Here is a 16,199-nt window from a genome sequence, read left to right on the forward strand (position 1 = left end):
GTAGTGACAGGACAAGGGGTAATGGTTTTAAACTGGAAGAGGGGAGATTTAGATTAGATATTAGGAAGAAATTCTTTCCTGTGAGGGTGGTGAAGCACTGGAACAGGTTGCCCAGAGAAGTTGTGGATGCCCCATCCCTGGAAGTGTTCAAGGCCAGGCTGGATGGGGCTTTGAGCAACCTGGTCTAGTGGAGGCGTCCCTGCCCATGGCAGGGAGTTGGAACTCTATGATCTTTAAGGTCCCTTCCAACTCTAACCATTCTATGATTCTATGATTATTTTAGAATTCTAGTTAAGAGCAGATGAATTCAAGATAAATATACTTACCACTTATTACTCAAAGTACATCAGATAAGCTTCCTCTGCATTACAGCTGCCTGAGCCTAATGACATTGGTGTGTCTACAACAGCACCTTAGTTTGAATCAAGAAACTGAATCCCCCGGTTGGCCCTCCTTACTTCTTCCTGGTTTGCAGCATGAAGTGGTTTTAGAGCAAAAAACTAGATTATTTTTGGATGAAACTAAGCTAGAGGATACGTTTGAGGAACACAATGACAACGATCTTGCCGCAAATCGGCAGTCAGTCCGTGGGAACAGACTACAACAAGCCTGGAGTAACTTCCCCCTAAACGCACATAATGAGGACATTGGACCCTTAGCTTGTTGGATTTTTAGCACCAACTGCTTCACTGAGCAAATCCACTCCCACCAGGCTGGTAGTGTAAACAGAAATAATGGCCAAAGAACACAAAACCTAGGGAGTCGGTAAATGATATACAACATCAAAACTGATAAAACTGTTTCTATCCAGTCCTCCCTTAATGATAGCGATCCAAGATATTAGAACAGTGTAACATGGTACTGCTCCGCATTCTGCCTATTTTCCATATGATGTGCCTGCTTGAACGAAATGATTATCTTGGCTTGATTTGTTAAGCAGCAAGATTGAATCTCATGGTTTTATCACTTGGCATTTACTACCCAGGTTGCACAAATAGCATTTGTCATTTTGCCACGATGGACGGGCAAAGATACAGACTGGTGCAGCATTAAGGCTAAAAGGCAACAATTTCTTAATGGCTGATAGTGGTTAAGAGGCACTATCTTCCTCAGAGGTGGTGCATATATTATTTGAGAAGGCATAAATAAAAAAAACACTATCAGGTGAAGACATTTCAATTAGAATTACAGTTCTCAGGCAAATAACAGCCTGCTCTTGCTTCTCCCAGGCCCATCACAGGAGCCATCAGAACATCTCCACAAGCACAGGGGGCACAAGGGCACGTGGGAACCCATATCAAGTACTCGGAGGAAGCGACATTCTCTCCCAGCCCCTGCAGGTCTGTCCTAGGAGAGTCTCAGTCCCAGTGTCCATGCATGAAGCCCATCGTGATGAGTCAGTTCTAGAGTATCTATGGGACGGCTGGGTTTTGCTGCCTAGGGGTGTGAAACACAGTATGGGACACAGGGGAAGAGCATTTCAGGATTGCACAGGACTTATTATGGGACGTTTAGGGGAAGAAGCAAAGGGAGGGAAAGGGATGGATCTAGGTGATTTGGGGAGGAACAAGTGCAGGAAAATAGAGGGACCAGGGGATCAACTGTTCTAGTTAAGCAAATTTAACACCACTAGAAGATACCAGATTGAATTGAAAGGATACAACTTATTAAATCATATCAGATTATCATTAAGTACTACATCGTTTGGTCTGCTGGAGAAAGTGACTTCTTGTGGTTTGTCCAGTACTTGTAAGCAATTAGCTTTTAAATGGGAAACGCAAATGGATAGTGTTTCATTTGCTTGTTCTGGAGAAACTAAACAGGAAATCCTTGGGAGGCCTTGCTAAGTTTATATTGGTGTTCAATTTAAATGTGCTTAAAATCAGTAATTAATTTGTAAAACTTACAATTTCAGGAAATTTCCAAATCCTTTTAATGTATCTTTTCTTACAAATTTGAGATATGTATTTTAATAAAGATAGTGTTCCTGCAAAAGCAAGGAAAGTTGCAGGAATATAATGATTAAAAAGTAAATAAATGTGCTGGTTTAAATATATTCCCAGCCTTTGATAGAACTGACTTGATTTTTCACATACAAGTACATACCACCTACCAGAATATCAGTACTGTTGAATTAATTGTTCATACAACTTAATTGGCTTCAGCACTATTTTTCTATTGCACTATATGATATTTATATGATATATATCACTGTAAGAAGTGGGATATAGTACTGTGATCAGTTAATGGTCATAGGGCTTGGCTCAATCCTGAGCAGTCACAGCTTTTTGAAATCTCGTATTGAAGTCACTAAGTATTCTGCAGAATAGTTTAGAAAAAAAAAAAAAAAAAAGGAGCAGAGAGAAAATGTGAACTGGCACATATGTGTTTCTCAGCATATTCTGGCCTCTGTAATACAGATCTGACCTCTGTAATAGAGATCCCTTTGGCCTTAAAACCCACAGCAAACATTCACACATCACCAGCCTTGATGCTTTTTTCAGAGAATTATAGCCTTTTGGGTTAAGGTTTTTCACTTGTTTGATATTTTTTTCTGAAATTATATGATTGTCACTAAGTGCATGATGACCCTTTTTCATGTTGAATCACTGATTCCTTGCAATATTCACTGTTTCATTTTGAATACAGTTTGCCTGAATGATAGCACCTGCCTATATAAGACCTACCGCTGTCAGGCAGTACTATCAGCTACATCACTGTCATTCTGTCAATGTAATGAGAATTCTATTAAAAAAACCCATATTGCTAAATGATTGTGCTGGCTCCCTATTCCTTTGTAGAGGCCCAGGACTTTCTGAAAAACAACTTTATGCAATGGGCTATTTCCCACTTCACTTGAAGAGAACAAAGTGCATCAAAGCTGTGGTAAACTTTGAAGTACCAAAGTGCCACCCTGCAGCTAACAATTTCTATATGAATAGCTGTGACTTGAGTCTGATTTGGAAAACACACATGTAATGATTCAGATGATGGATTTCTGGTAAAGAATATTTTATGCAGCACAAGAAAGGATGATATCAAACTTGCTAAAAGGATATCACATGATGTTACGTACCTTGGTAATGCCTTTCCTGCCTGATGTACTGCTCTAAAGAGCAGTATTTGCCAGTGATTTAGGGGCACTATGAGAGATCAAAAATTTTATAGGGGTAAGATGCTGGGGCCACAGTTATTATTCTGATTTTGGGGAGAAAAGGAGTGGGGTTAAATGATGACTTCCCACTTCTATGGAATTAGAAAGTATCCGGAAGGGTTTGTTTCATGGTTACATTGACTTCTGGCAGTCTGCCCCAGAAGAAACATGAAAAGCTGTCATATACTCACAGGATATGACTAGTCAACATATGATCTAAGTTACTGAGCACATACACGGCAAAAGCTCCTTTGTGGGGTTTCTTATTGCCACTTCTCTCCACGTATCACCTTCACCCTTGTCTTCGGCAAGCCAGCACTCAATGGGGAGACAAATCTCTTCATCAGAAAGAGGGACTACTCTTTCAAGTCTGACTTCCTCCAGGTACCAACTGGGATCATTGCCAGCGTTGTCATGGCCAATGCGGATTTTATATAGCTGCCCAAGATCTCTGAGATTAATCTGTAATGACAAAAAAAAAAAAAAAAAAAGAAAAATCCTGGATTTTAATAACAAATTATAATGTTGTCTTTTAACAATCCTTCTTACACTGGGCATGCAAACTAAATGTGCTGTTCACTTAACCTAGACTAATGGGGTTTTCTAGAAAATGAAGCCTTAATATACAATGAATCCCAGAGCAATGAAGCAAAAGCATATGGAGTAGTCTGCAAGCATGATTTTATTGACTTCAGTACCGTATTATTTAAAGTGACTAAAGGGCTCAAACAATTCAGTCTGGTTTCATATCTCTTGACGGAATCCAGTTTATAGCGTTAAAATGTAAATCTTTCTTTCTAGACAAATACTTTAACGAACAGAAGTATCTTCAGTCATTGCTGCATGAAATAATATATTTCGCAGTCCATACAGTTACCATCAGAAGAGCCCTATTAACTATCCCTGCCACTTATCAGTCTGCTATGGCCCACTTTTCTCTTTGTCTTCTATTTTTATGTGCATTGGTGTCAGGGTTAACTGTTTCTTAAGTGCTGACGCCACACTGCAGCAAATTTAAACAATAAAACATGACTATGTCACATTGAATACTGAAGCCCTGAAATAACAGCCACTTTTTTGGGGGCTGCAGAAGTTTTTTGAGCAATGCTGATGGCAGGAACCTACGCACAAAAGCAGGGTTAGCCATTCTCATTTTCAGTGGCGTGTTTGAAAGCTCATGGTATTGGGAAAAAAATTCAGAGAAAAAGAGAACAAAAAATAGTTGTTTCTTTTACCATTATACCAATTCTGTACTGTTTAACATCAAAACAAAAAGTAAACAAAGAAAACACACAGATTGATAAGCAATTAACACCAACATTGCCCCAACAGTCCGAATCACCAAAAATGATGAACTGAGATTTGTGTTTGAAGGTCTGTTGGGTCTGTTCTGAAAGGTGATATTGATAAGGCTGCCCCAGAGTGAGAGCTGCCCCTTCAATGTTTTTTTGCTAAGGAAGACTACAAGGTAATGCTCTTTTGCTCTGTGGAACTGGTAAACATTAGAAACACTAAAGACACATCCCTTTCACTCTTTTGTCGAAATGTTTTCCTAGGCAATGACACAGACTAGTGTCACGCTGACATTTCTTGGTCATGAGGACCATCACAGAAGAGAGTCTTGCAGCCCTAATTGATCACCATTTCCTTGCATCCCCGAGGCAAGCCTGGCACAATTCTCTCTCATGGGATGATATCATGGCACATACGTTAGTGATATAAAGTCTGAACAGAGTCACACTCATGGCCAAAGCTGTAGGTTTTCCTATATTAAAACAGTATGTTAAAGTAAGAGGTGCTAACTGAAGGTATAATTATAACACCAATGCAATAAAACCATGTGCATCAAAAATATGCTGCTAATGCAGCAGCATTACTGCAGCAGACAAAAAGCTCTCTGAAACTAACCACAAATGTAGCCAGGACATAGGGTAAGTTGCCATAATAACCCTGTCACCCAGCACAAACCAGAGAGCTCTGCAGTGGTCAAATGACTGCTAATAAGGTTGCCTTGCAAAGAAAGATAATATTAGAACTCTCACCCTTTTACTGTGAATTGAATAAAGTATATTATTGGTGAATAACAAAGGTGGTGCTCTCCTGAGGTCTAGGCACTGGCTGCTATTTGTGGTGCAGAAGTGTTAAAGGGCAATTTAGTAAATAAAACATTGACACCTTGTGACCTCATGCCCATGATTAAGTTCTGGCATAACTCCTGTTCAAAGAGGAGTGTCAGAACCATCTTTGCACACAGTATTCATTATCGTGACTCGATCAGGACCAGAAAACCATCAAAGAGACTCTTTTGTCTTCTGAAACATCTAATCAGTCCTTTGGCTGTGAAGCAAACTGAAACATTATTGATTAAAAAAAATCCTGCATATGTATAGTGGGTATCCAATGAGTTGGTCGAAATGCAAAGCCATAACTTCCTTAATTATTTTAATTTTATTTATCATATTATGTTGAACGCCTTTTTTTTTTCAGAAGGAAGTTGGAGGTGGGAAATAAAATTCCAGGTGAACTTACAAAGTATTTCAACATTGTAGCTGATGTTTGGCTGGTACAACTGGAGAGAAGAGCTCACAAAAATAAGCAGAGGTTGGATAGCTGACCAAGAAGGGAAAAAAAAAAAAAAAAGAAAGGAAAAAAAAAAAAAGAAAGGAAAAAAAAAAAAAGAAAAGAAAAAAAACAATTCGAAAAAGAAGGAGAGGGAAATGATGAAACCCATTCATCACCATGCAGGGACTTCCTGTTACTGGATAAGCAACACACCAATACATCAAACCTAATCAAATGGAGTTTCAAGAAATATCAGTACAGAACAGAAAGCCCTGTCCTGACTGTTAGGTTTCTCCGGGAGCTGCTTCTAGTTGCAAGCAGTTCAATTAGATTCACTATAGTCCTGTTTAGCATCTCTAGTCATTCCTCCATCTGTGTCTTTTTCTACTTCCTGTTCCTATTTAACATTCACACTCTAAAAAAGACAATATATGAAAAAATTAAGGAAATGCACTAAGAAGGAATTTGTCTAAAGTGTCAAGTTAAATGTATTTCCTTGCTTTCAATGACAGGGAGGAAGAGTATAAAGCGTCCCTGTCTACTAGACTCACAAATTATGATTTTCTTGGAATGGTAAGCTATGCAAGTCATATAGGTAATGGTATATTTCTGAGACTGAAAGGTCTCAAAAATAATTAAAAACACGGAACACTGCCAAACCAATAACATGTTTAATAATACTTCTATTTCTGACTAACTGCTTATGAGTGATCTTGCAGAAAAAAAAAAATGTTTAGTCTTGGGTGGAAATTAAGGCAAGAATGTCAATGTCAGAGAGCAAATCAGCTGTATATGATGTTCTGGAAGACATATAACACAATTGCAAATTTAGTTTCAGTTCCTGTTGTAGTTTTGGGGGTTGGAACAATTTGTCTTGCTGTCAGATTAGGCATCACATTGGTCTCTCAGTGGTATTGACTTGCTAACATGCTACTTTTTGCCAATCGGAATCCTGTCAAATGTATGTCAAATTTTGCTCTTGCAGTGAAATGCAGATGAAAATACTCTCATGACATGGTAGAGCTAATGATATTCTTTTGCCAACATAAACACTGTATCTTGAGGTTGCTCCTTCATTTCCGCCATTGACTAAATTGCCTTAAACTTCTGCATTACTTGAACAAAAGCCAGCATTTATAAACCTACTCTTGCAGCCAGAAACATTCTGTAAAAAAGATGTGACTTTGTTGCCCTCCTAAAAAGCATGCTTACAAAATCCTTAGCCTAGTTATTCTCTACTACCATGGCTGCAAAAGTAACATTCCATTTTATATGGAAACAGTCTTTCTGACAGAACTGCAATAAATGGCCATGCAAAAAAGAAAGGATGAGTCCAAGGACTAAAGCATCACTCTGGAAATCAGGCAACTAGATTCTATTCTGGCATCTGCTTTAGGCTCCCTGAGAAACATTACATAATTCACAAGCCCTCTTTGCTTCAGTTTCTTAACTATACAAGGACAACACTTACATATCTCTCTCAGGAACACTGCAAAGCTCTCTTCATAAATTTTGCGATGCTCAGAAGAAGACACAAGTCCAAAATTCTGTATTTTTTTTTCTAAAGTTTTCTGGTCATTTTGAGTTAGTTGCTATTTTTCCATAGCCCAATTGACAGATCAAAAATTATCAGTTGTAATTCTTCCAGCTAACTTTGTAAAGCTAGTGATTTTGCTCAAAGTTAATGTGATGTCACTTACAGTTATCTGACTATCTCATATAATCATGCAATTTCTGTTGCCACTAGCAGAAGCTGTGCAGACAGAGAAACAGAGGAATAGAAACAAGCTGCTCAGCAAATATGTTGTAAACCTACTGAAGAATGTGGACAGTATAATAAAGACATTCCTCCACTACACTGTAATTGGATGCTGCAGGTACTCAAACTTCCTAAGTTCCTTACTGAGCGTTCCTTCACTAAGTTCCTAAGTGACAAGGACACACACAGATGGAAGACTTGATGTGTTTTGGGATAGGTCTACACTGCCCCAAACAAACTAGCTGGAGTCCTAGGATCTGTACATCTGAGTTAGCAGAGACTGACCAGTCCTGCTTCTGGAGGCACAGGCTGCTGCTGGTGGGCAGTGGGCACTGAACAGCAGCATTCCAGCAAAAGCAGCAGCTTGAGGCTTATCTTTGTTGGCCTCTGCAACAGAGCATTGACAAAATCCTCAGACAGCTAATCCTCAACCCAACCAAAGCACAGGGTCAAAGCATTGCAGAGATTCAAATATCTGTTTATTAAAAATGCTAAAAATTGGTTTGCAAAGTTCCTTTCTCTCTGTAAATTCTTCAGTTTGATATGGTAGAGTTTGGACATGAACGGGAACTCAAAGTCATAAAATCTAAGAGATAACAGTTTTGTGAAACTCCTTCTGATGCTTCTTCTTAATAATATCGTTATGAGTACAATGATAGTAGTAATTCTATTCTCTTTGCAGTATTTTTGTTCACTGTTATAAGCAATAATATCAACAGTCATTACATTTTATATTATCAGTACCAATACATATTATCGTAAAAACTGTCCACCGCTTTCAAAAGGGCCACACTTTCAAACAGAGGTAGCTTTGCCTCAGCCACACCCATATTCTCAATGTTTACAAGCAGTTAAGCAAGATTAGCCTGCTAATCAATACAACTATATACTTTGCTCATTGCTACTATTTATTTTTTTGTACAAGCATAGGACTAAATTCTCTTCCCACCAAAGGCAATGGAAACACTTTCATTAGAAAACTTGGCCTTACTTTTTGAAATTGAAGCTTAACAAAGCTCATATTTTACATCTTGTCTCGAGGCACTAACTGAAACCCAGTTTTATCAGCAAGAACTTCTTCCTAAAGAGGATGCAAGGACTAAATTTTAATTCAATTTCTAAATGAGCTATGCAAATACTCTTTTCAGTCCCTAGCATACCTATGATATTTTGAGTGAAGTCAGTATGACCTATTTTCATGTATTTGAGACGTTTGACTAAGTGAAAAGTGAAGTAAGAGTTCCCTGGTTTAAAAAACTGTTCTGTGGAAAGATACTTCAATAAAAGGATGGAAGGAATATATGCAACGACTCCATTTCTCTTTTATATAATGGACTGAGCAAAATAATGTCACTGTATTCTTGTTGTACAGAAAAAAATCCCTTTGAAATAAACTCAAAAATAAACTAAAAAATTAACTCAAAATTATTTAGATAAGTCAATACTCCAGAAGCAGCTACACCAAAATCCCAGTGTCTAACAAAACCACTAGAGGCTATGCTTGACAGAGAGTTATTAATTTCATGTAAGACCATCTCATTAAGAGAATTTCAGAAAAATCATGTACAGCAGCTGGATTCCCAAAAGAAAGAGAAATCATTGACTGCATTAGTTTAACTTCTACGACAACTGCATATAATGGAGAAATCCTTGGAAGTATAAATTTTTTTTAAATTGTGAGCATGCATCTGGTAAATGTTGCCAAAAATATCATAACTAATGTACCGGTGAAGTACCCAGGGTCCACTCATGGTGCTTGCATTTTCCAGATGTTTGAATTCAGCCAATTTGTTAATTGTGGCCAACAAACCTGACAGAGTTACATATTGACTCAAGAATTGGAATATGTCACAAGTGCTCACACAGAAACTTAAGAGTCTCATGAAAAAGGTGGACACAGAGATATAAGGAGTAGAATTAAAGGCCAGACAAAAATCAGCATTATTTTTCTGCCACTTCATACTTGCTTTGATCACAAAAATTAGCTGGGTAAACAAGTACTGCTCATTGCACAGTGACAGTTAAATACCTTCTTTTCCAGTCCACTCAAGCTCTTTTCATCCTGTAGCTACTCCAATATCAATACTCTCTCACTTGACCTTCCTATACAGGCTAACAATGTGCTACTATTCACTAAAATGGATGCCAATTATCTGTCACCAGGTTAATTAGAGAAAGGAAATGTCACACTGCTGTTACTGCTAAACTAATGGTACCAACAGAGAGCTTGTTTTTTCCACCCTTAAGTACAACAAATGAGGAAATGTTTTAAGAATAACATTAAAGTTCCAGAAGAATTGGTTTTTTTACTGTGTGGTTAAATTACGCCAACACCAAGTATGAGAGTGTCAGTTCTTGAAAGTAAGCACAAAATTCCCATGCTAGGAGAATGTAGCCACTTATATATCTGAGGTTTTTCTGAGTGATCTATGCTTTTCCAAGTCAAAACAGGAGTATTTTACCGGATTTGAAACTTTCGACGGTGCTTAGGAGGCAAGTTGACATTCTCTGGTAGGCAGTGATTTAACTGGAATACAGCCTAGAACTGGCTGTGAGGAAGCTCAACAAAAGTCAGGCCACATAAGAAAACTTAAGCTTTACTGAACCTTCATCGCATACATGCACATCATGTTAACTGAACGGTGCTGTGGTTGGACAAGTGCACCTTATGCATGGAGAAGTGATGCATGGTGAGAAACGTTATGCTGATGGGCACACTTCAAAGAGTCTGAAGACACATGAAGATTCATTTAAGAAAAGAATACAGAGTGGTCACCTGCGGTGGGTTGACCTTGGCTGGATGCCAGGTGCCCACAAAGCCAGTCTATCACTCCCCTCCTCTGCAGGACAGCGGGGGCAGAAAATAAGATGGAAAAAAACTTGTGGGTCAAGATAAAGGCAGTTTAATAAAGCAAAAGCAAAGGCCACATGTGGAAGCAAAGGAAAGCAAAAGATTTATTCTCTACTTCCCATCAGCAGGTGATGTCCAGCCACTTCCCAGGAAGCAGGGCTTCAGTACACATAGTGGTTGCTCCAGAAGACAAACCTTGTAATAACAAATGCCCCCTGCCCCTCTCCTCCTCCTGTCTCTTAGCTTTTATTGCTGAGCAGATGGCATATGCTATGGAATAATGGAATATCCCTTTGGTTAGTTGCGGTCAGCTGTCCTGGCCATGTCACCTCCCAAGATCTTGCCAACCCCCAGCCTACTGGTGAGGGGGGAATGGTGGAGAGACAGCTTTGATGCTGTGTGGGCACTGCTCAGCAGTAGCCAAAACACTGGTGTGTTGTCAACACCTTTCTAGCTACCAATACAAAGCACAGCACTATGAGGGCTGCTGTGGGGAAAATTAACTCTATCTCAACCAATCCCAATACAACACCTCAGTCCATAATCTAGGAGTAGGACCAGATCTTTGATTTACTCTCCATTTGACTGTTGATTCTATAATAACCTGACAGACTATGAACCAGCCGCTGTCATCTCCTGGTGGATTTACAGCAATATTAATCACTCAGGCATGAAGTCATCAGCTCGGAAGACAAGAGTTACATCTAACAGTTTCTTCTCTCAACAACGTAGGCTACTGTGAGCACATCAGACTTCAACTTTCTGCTGTACCTTCCTAGGGACTAAAGGGATTTTTTTGTATCTTCCTGACATAAAGAAGGACAACAGCCTTCTGGGCTGCAGTAGGAGGAATGTTGCCAGCAGGTCAAAGGAGATGATTATTTCCCTCTACTCAGCCCTGATGAGACACATCAGGAGTTTGATTAGACACAACCAGAGTTCTGTGTCCACTTCTGGGCTCCCCAGTACAAGACACATGAACATATTGAAAAGAATCCAGGGAAAGGCCATGAAGACGATTAAGGGACTGAAGTATCTCTCACATGAGGAAAGGCTGAGAGAGCTGGGACTGTTGAGCTTGGAGAGGAGAAGGCTCAGGGGAAGATCTTATCAATGTGTATAAATACCTGATGGGAGGGGGTAAAGAAGACAAAGCCAGTGTCATCTCAGTAGTATCTTGTGAATAGTCAAGAGGCAATGGGCAAAAGTTGAAATACCAAAAATCCCACTTAAATATATGAGAAAAAAAATGGGTGAGAGTGGACAGATATTGGAACAGATTACCCAGAGAGGTTGTGCAGTGGGAGATATTTAAAACACGGCTGGACAACGTCCTGAGCAGCCTGCTCTAACTGGTCCTGCTTTGAGCAAACGGCTGCACTAGGAAATCTTCGGTGATCCCGTCTAAAATCAACTGCTCTGCAATTCTGTAGCACTCAGTACAATGCCATCACCTTATATACATAATTATCTCAAGGGTGAAAATCAGATTCAACATCACTAGTATTAAGAAATCTCTATAATGCACAGTGAAAATAATTTTTGCAGGAGACAGAATTGGTTAAAGGGCTGCCAAAGAGCTGGCCCTATGAAGTGAGGGCCATCAAAAACTTTCTCTCTTTATCATCTTCTATTTCAATGCAAGAGAAGTTGATCTCATCTTGTTTAGCATAAGGCTGGTATTGTATAATGTGTCTATTTTCTTATTGTCTCTCAACAACTGTTGTTGTTGTACAAAGGCCAAACAAAAAAAAAAAAAATTAATTTTAAGAGCAAGAGTGAAAGAATAAACCACACATTAGCCATACCACACCTTAGCCATAACCATTATAACCATACCTCTGAAAATTGCTCAGATACTGAGATGATGGGAGGCATAAGAATGTGAATAGATTAGAAAATGGCTGAGGGGAAGGCAAGGCAGGACCGTGGATTAGTAAAGGCAGAAACTGAATTTGGAGACTTGACATGGGAAAGTGGAGGAACTCTTAACAAGGAGACCTTTAGCTAAGAAAATCAGTGTCACAGAATCTCAGAAACAACCATCTGAAGCATTCCGGGGAGCTAAACAGACAGCGTAAATGGGGAGAGAGGAGTCACCCAAGAGATACAGAAAAGGGTTTTTAATATATATATTCATCTTGGACGTATGTTGCTATCAAGTATGAAAAAGAAAGAAGTTTAATACATATATGGCTGAAAGATTAAACCTGAAATTGAGTACAAAGTTCTCTTAAGAAACTAGTTTAAAAGGAAAAAACACATATACTCCATACTGCAGAATTACTGAACAAGTAGCACCATGTTCACTCACCCTCATTCCTTTAAGTTAAGATGAATTGTGTTTTTCTCCAAGACTGTTTGTGAGTTCTTTATTATCCTTCTCTGCTGTTTTCTTGGAACAAGCTAAATTTTGCTCCATGCATAGCCTGTAGCTGATGGAGACCGTTTTACATACTTCTCCCTTTTATCTCAGTAAGCAATGAGGTTCATGTTGTTACCATGTACGTTTCATAGAGAGATGGACAGCTTCAAGTGGAGTTAAAGCCATCAGTAAGACTGTTTTATGCTGCCTTAAGAGTATCTGACTGAAGCCTGAGTTTCTCTAAGTTTTATTCAACTGTTTCTGGACACAAATGGCCATTATAGCAAACAGGGACAGCTGGAAAATAGCAGGACACAAGCTATGCCCAGCCTTTAGGCAGCACCAGTCCCATGGTTAGGAGAGCAGATAGCTGCATTAGAGCTTGTGGTCACTTTTGCAATCTTCCCACTTGGGAAGAATTTGCACTGAGCTCATTACAGGCTCTTTTATTTTAACAACGGGAGAAAAAGCATGAAAATGGATTTGTTTCAACCTATTTTATATCATTTGTTTTTTTCCCCACTGCTTCTCATTTTACTTTAGAAATCTCAGTTTTGACTGATGAAAGAATGAATATGGATCCAGGCTACAGGAATAAGAGAGACACAGTGAAACACGACAGATTCTTACAATCTTTAGGGATGATTCTAAAAGGAAGGAGTGTCAATTCTTAATGCATAGATTATTTAAAAGTAGTGATTATTTTTTTTTTTTAAACAGGAGGAAACCAAAATGAAAAACAACAGGTAAACTAAGTATAAAGCCTCTGTGTGATGCAATGCAGCATAAAGTGCACCTGATGAACACAATCCTTTACAAATGAGGTACATGTAACTGGAAGGAAAAAGGCTGGTTTTAACACTGTAACAACTTCATCACAGGAACTCTATTAAGTTTTATAACCAACTATCTCTGCAAGTATTAGTAGGAGCCCTGCTTTTCATCTGCCTATATTACTCTCTGGCATTTTGCCCTGATAGACCATGACAGTGTTTAAAGGATTGCTTATACAGATGAAGAAACTTTAAATATAGATATGGCACCAGCTTTACAAGTTAGAGAAATCGCCTCATGCAGCAAAATTCACACCAGTGATGAATTCCAGTTTCCAGTTCTCCTAAAATATCATGCATACTCCATGTCCCATGCTTACAAATATTCCTTACAAGGACAGCCACCAACTACAAAAATACAATGAAGTTAAAGTGAAGATTTTAAGGATTTCTTAGGAAAAAATCCAGTTTTATTAAGAGCTTAATATAGTGTTATTTAAGATAATGTGTTGAGATCAGGAAGACCAACACTACTCTAAAGACATTGCAGAGCTGATAATGAAGCAAACTTACAAAGCAAAGCATGGAAGAGTTCTTCCTAAGGAGGGGCTAAGTCCTGCCACTCTCATTAAGGCCAGCATTCAATATTTTGAAAGCAGATCTACTGAACCAGTCAGTGCTTTTACTGGCTTCATTATTACTAGAATAGCAGAACTTGTACCCAAAGGTATGGAATTATTCTGTATTGATATAATAAAAATTGAGAGATTGTAGCTGGCTTTTACAGAAGATAATAGGCTTCCAGTCTTCTGCTTAGTTCTCTTTGACACAGAAGGGAATATTTGGCATGACCAAACATTAAAAGAATACTTATAAAAAGAATTTCTTTATCAAATAGTGTGTATGCTCATAAGAGATAATTCGCCATGTTTCAAAGAATGACGGTGCAGAATGCAGGGCTCCAGAGAATATAATTTACAATATAATTAAAGCTTCAGTGTCTTGAGCAACTCAACATACTGCCAAAATCAGTGTTTTTGAAATACTGAGAAATACTCAGGGACTGCGATGACACCAGAGAAAAATGCAGGAAACAGATCACAGTTCTGATGAAAGCTGTAACTTATGGTAGATTGATATCCCTCTGTTGGAGGAGGAATGACTCTCAACAGAAAAATAATGCCCTAAAAACTATGCCTGAATAGTAACAGAGGCAGAAAACCATAGCCTAGAAGTAGTTTCTTTGAACACACAGGAATGATTACAGAGCAGAAAGGGAAATCCATCAAATTTAAATTCTTTTTCTTTCCCGTTCCCATACTGTTCATCCCTGACTTTCCCATCTGGTAGGAAAAAATTGGTAAGCCACCAAAAAAATGGCAAATATAGTGCATTTTCCAGACAACTATCTTGTGAGAACCTAGAACCCAAGACTCCAGTCAGAAACAAGAACTCTCCCCATCACACAACAACTGTAAATTCATGGATTCATAGATTGGTCCAGGCCGGAAGGGACCTCCAAAGGTCATCTAGTCCGACCTCCCCACAGTCAGCAGGGACACCTCCAACTAGACCAGGTTGCCCAGGGCCTCGTCGAGCTTCACCTTGAATATCTCAAGGGAAGGGGCCTCAACCACCTCCCTGGGCAACCTGTTCCAGTGTTCCACCACCCTCATGGTAAAGAATTTTTTCCTAATATCCAATCTAAATCTCCCCTTCTCCAGCTTAAAACCATTGCCCCTCGTCCTGTCACTGCAGGCCTTTGTAAACAGACCCTCCCCAGCCTTCCTGTAGGCCCCCCTCAGGTACCGGAAGGCCACTATGAGGTCTCCCCGGAGCCTCCTTTTCTCCAAGCTAAACAACCCCAGCTCCCTCAGTCTGTCCTCATAGGAGAGGTGCTCCAGCCCCCTGATCATTTTGGTGGCCCTCCTCTGGACCCGCTCCATCAGGTCCACGTCCTTTCTATATTGAGGGCTCCAGACCTGCACACAGTACTCCAGGTGAGGTCTCACCAGAGCAGACTAAAGTGGCAGAATCACCTCTCTAAATTGCCTTCAGTGAATTTCATGTGCTATCACCGTATGGAAATCTTCAAGGGCAATAGCCTTGTTACATTCTACCCCTGTTACACTGAAGGTCAACCAGTTTTTAATCTAATTTACACAAACCTTAATCAGAGATAGTCAAACTTAATGAAGTTAAACCAGTTGTATACAGCAATGCAAGCAACTTCAAAATCAGGTTCTAGAAGAGCAACAAAAACTCAGTAGTATATAAAAGGAGCACCACTTGAATTACTTAAGTTTTGATAACTTTTTTTCATTATTTTTAACATTACTGAATATTTATTATTTACTTTTAGGTATCCAAGTTACTATGCAGTTGACTAGGCTTTCTATCAGATTACTATTCTTTATTTTTATTATGATAATCCAGTAGTTTTGCCTCGTTTTCTTTTTGCAGGCCATTTCTCTGTCATTTCTTATGATTATATCTGTGACCAAAGGGATTTAGAAATGAAATGGTATTATTTGTGGAACATGATTGTGCTTTAATTTTTCCATTACATTACGCTGAACTCCTGCAGCTCCCTGCATCAGTTAACACTTTTAAAAAAAAAAAAAAAAAAAAAATCTGAGGTTACCTGGAGTTTAAAGAGCCTTCAAATATGCAGTACACCTCTACACAAAGGCTGCAAATCCTGGCCCTTTTAGTCAAGATTTTCCCCAATGTAC

At 39.0% G+C, this 16,199-nt stretch overlaps 1 protein-coding gene across 1 annotated transcript in view; it reads right to left on the reverse strand.

Moving 5' to 3' along the window:
• The window catches only part of RP1 (RP1 axonemal microtubule associated), a 173,898-nt gene that overhangs the window by 95,399 nt on the left and 62,300 nt on the right, over positions 1–16,199 (reverse strand). Inside the window, exon 24 of the mRNA XM_074146784.1 lies at positions 3,391–3,616. Within this exon, the coding sequence (XP_074002885.1) occupies positions 3,391–3,616 (226 nt within the window). The remainder of the gene's footprint in view (positions 1–3,390; positions 3,617–16,199) is intronic.

This window comes from Numenius arquata, chromosome 4 (assembly GCF_964106895.1).
Source record: "Numenius arquata chromosome 4, bNumArq3.hap1.1, whole genome shotgun sequence".
In the NCBI taxonomy this organism is placed as follows: domain Eukaryota; kingdom Metazoa; phylum Chordata; class Aves; order Charadriiformes; family Scolopacidae; genus Numenius; species Numenius arquata.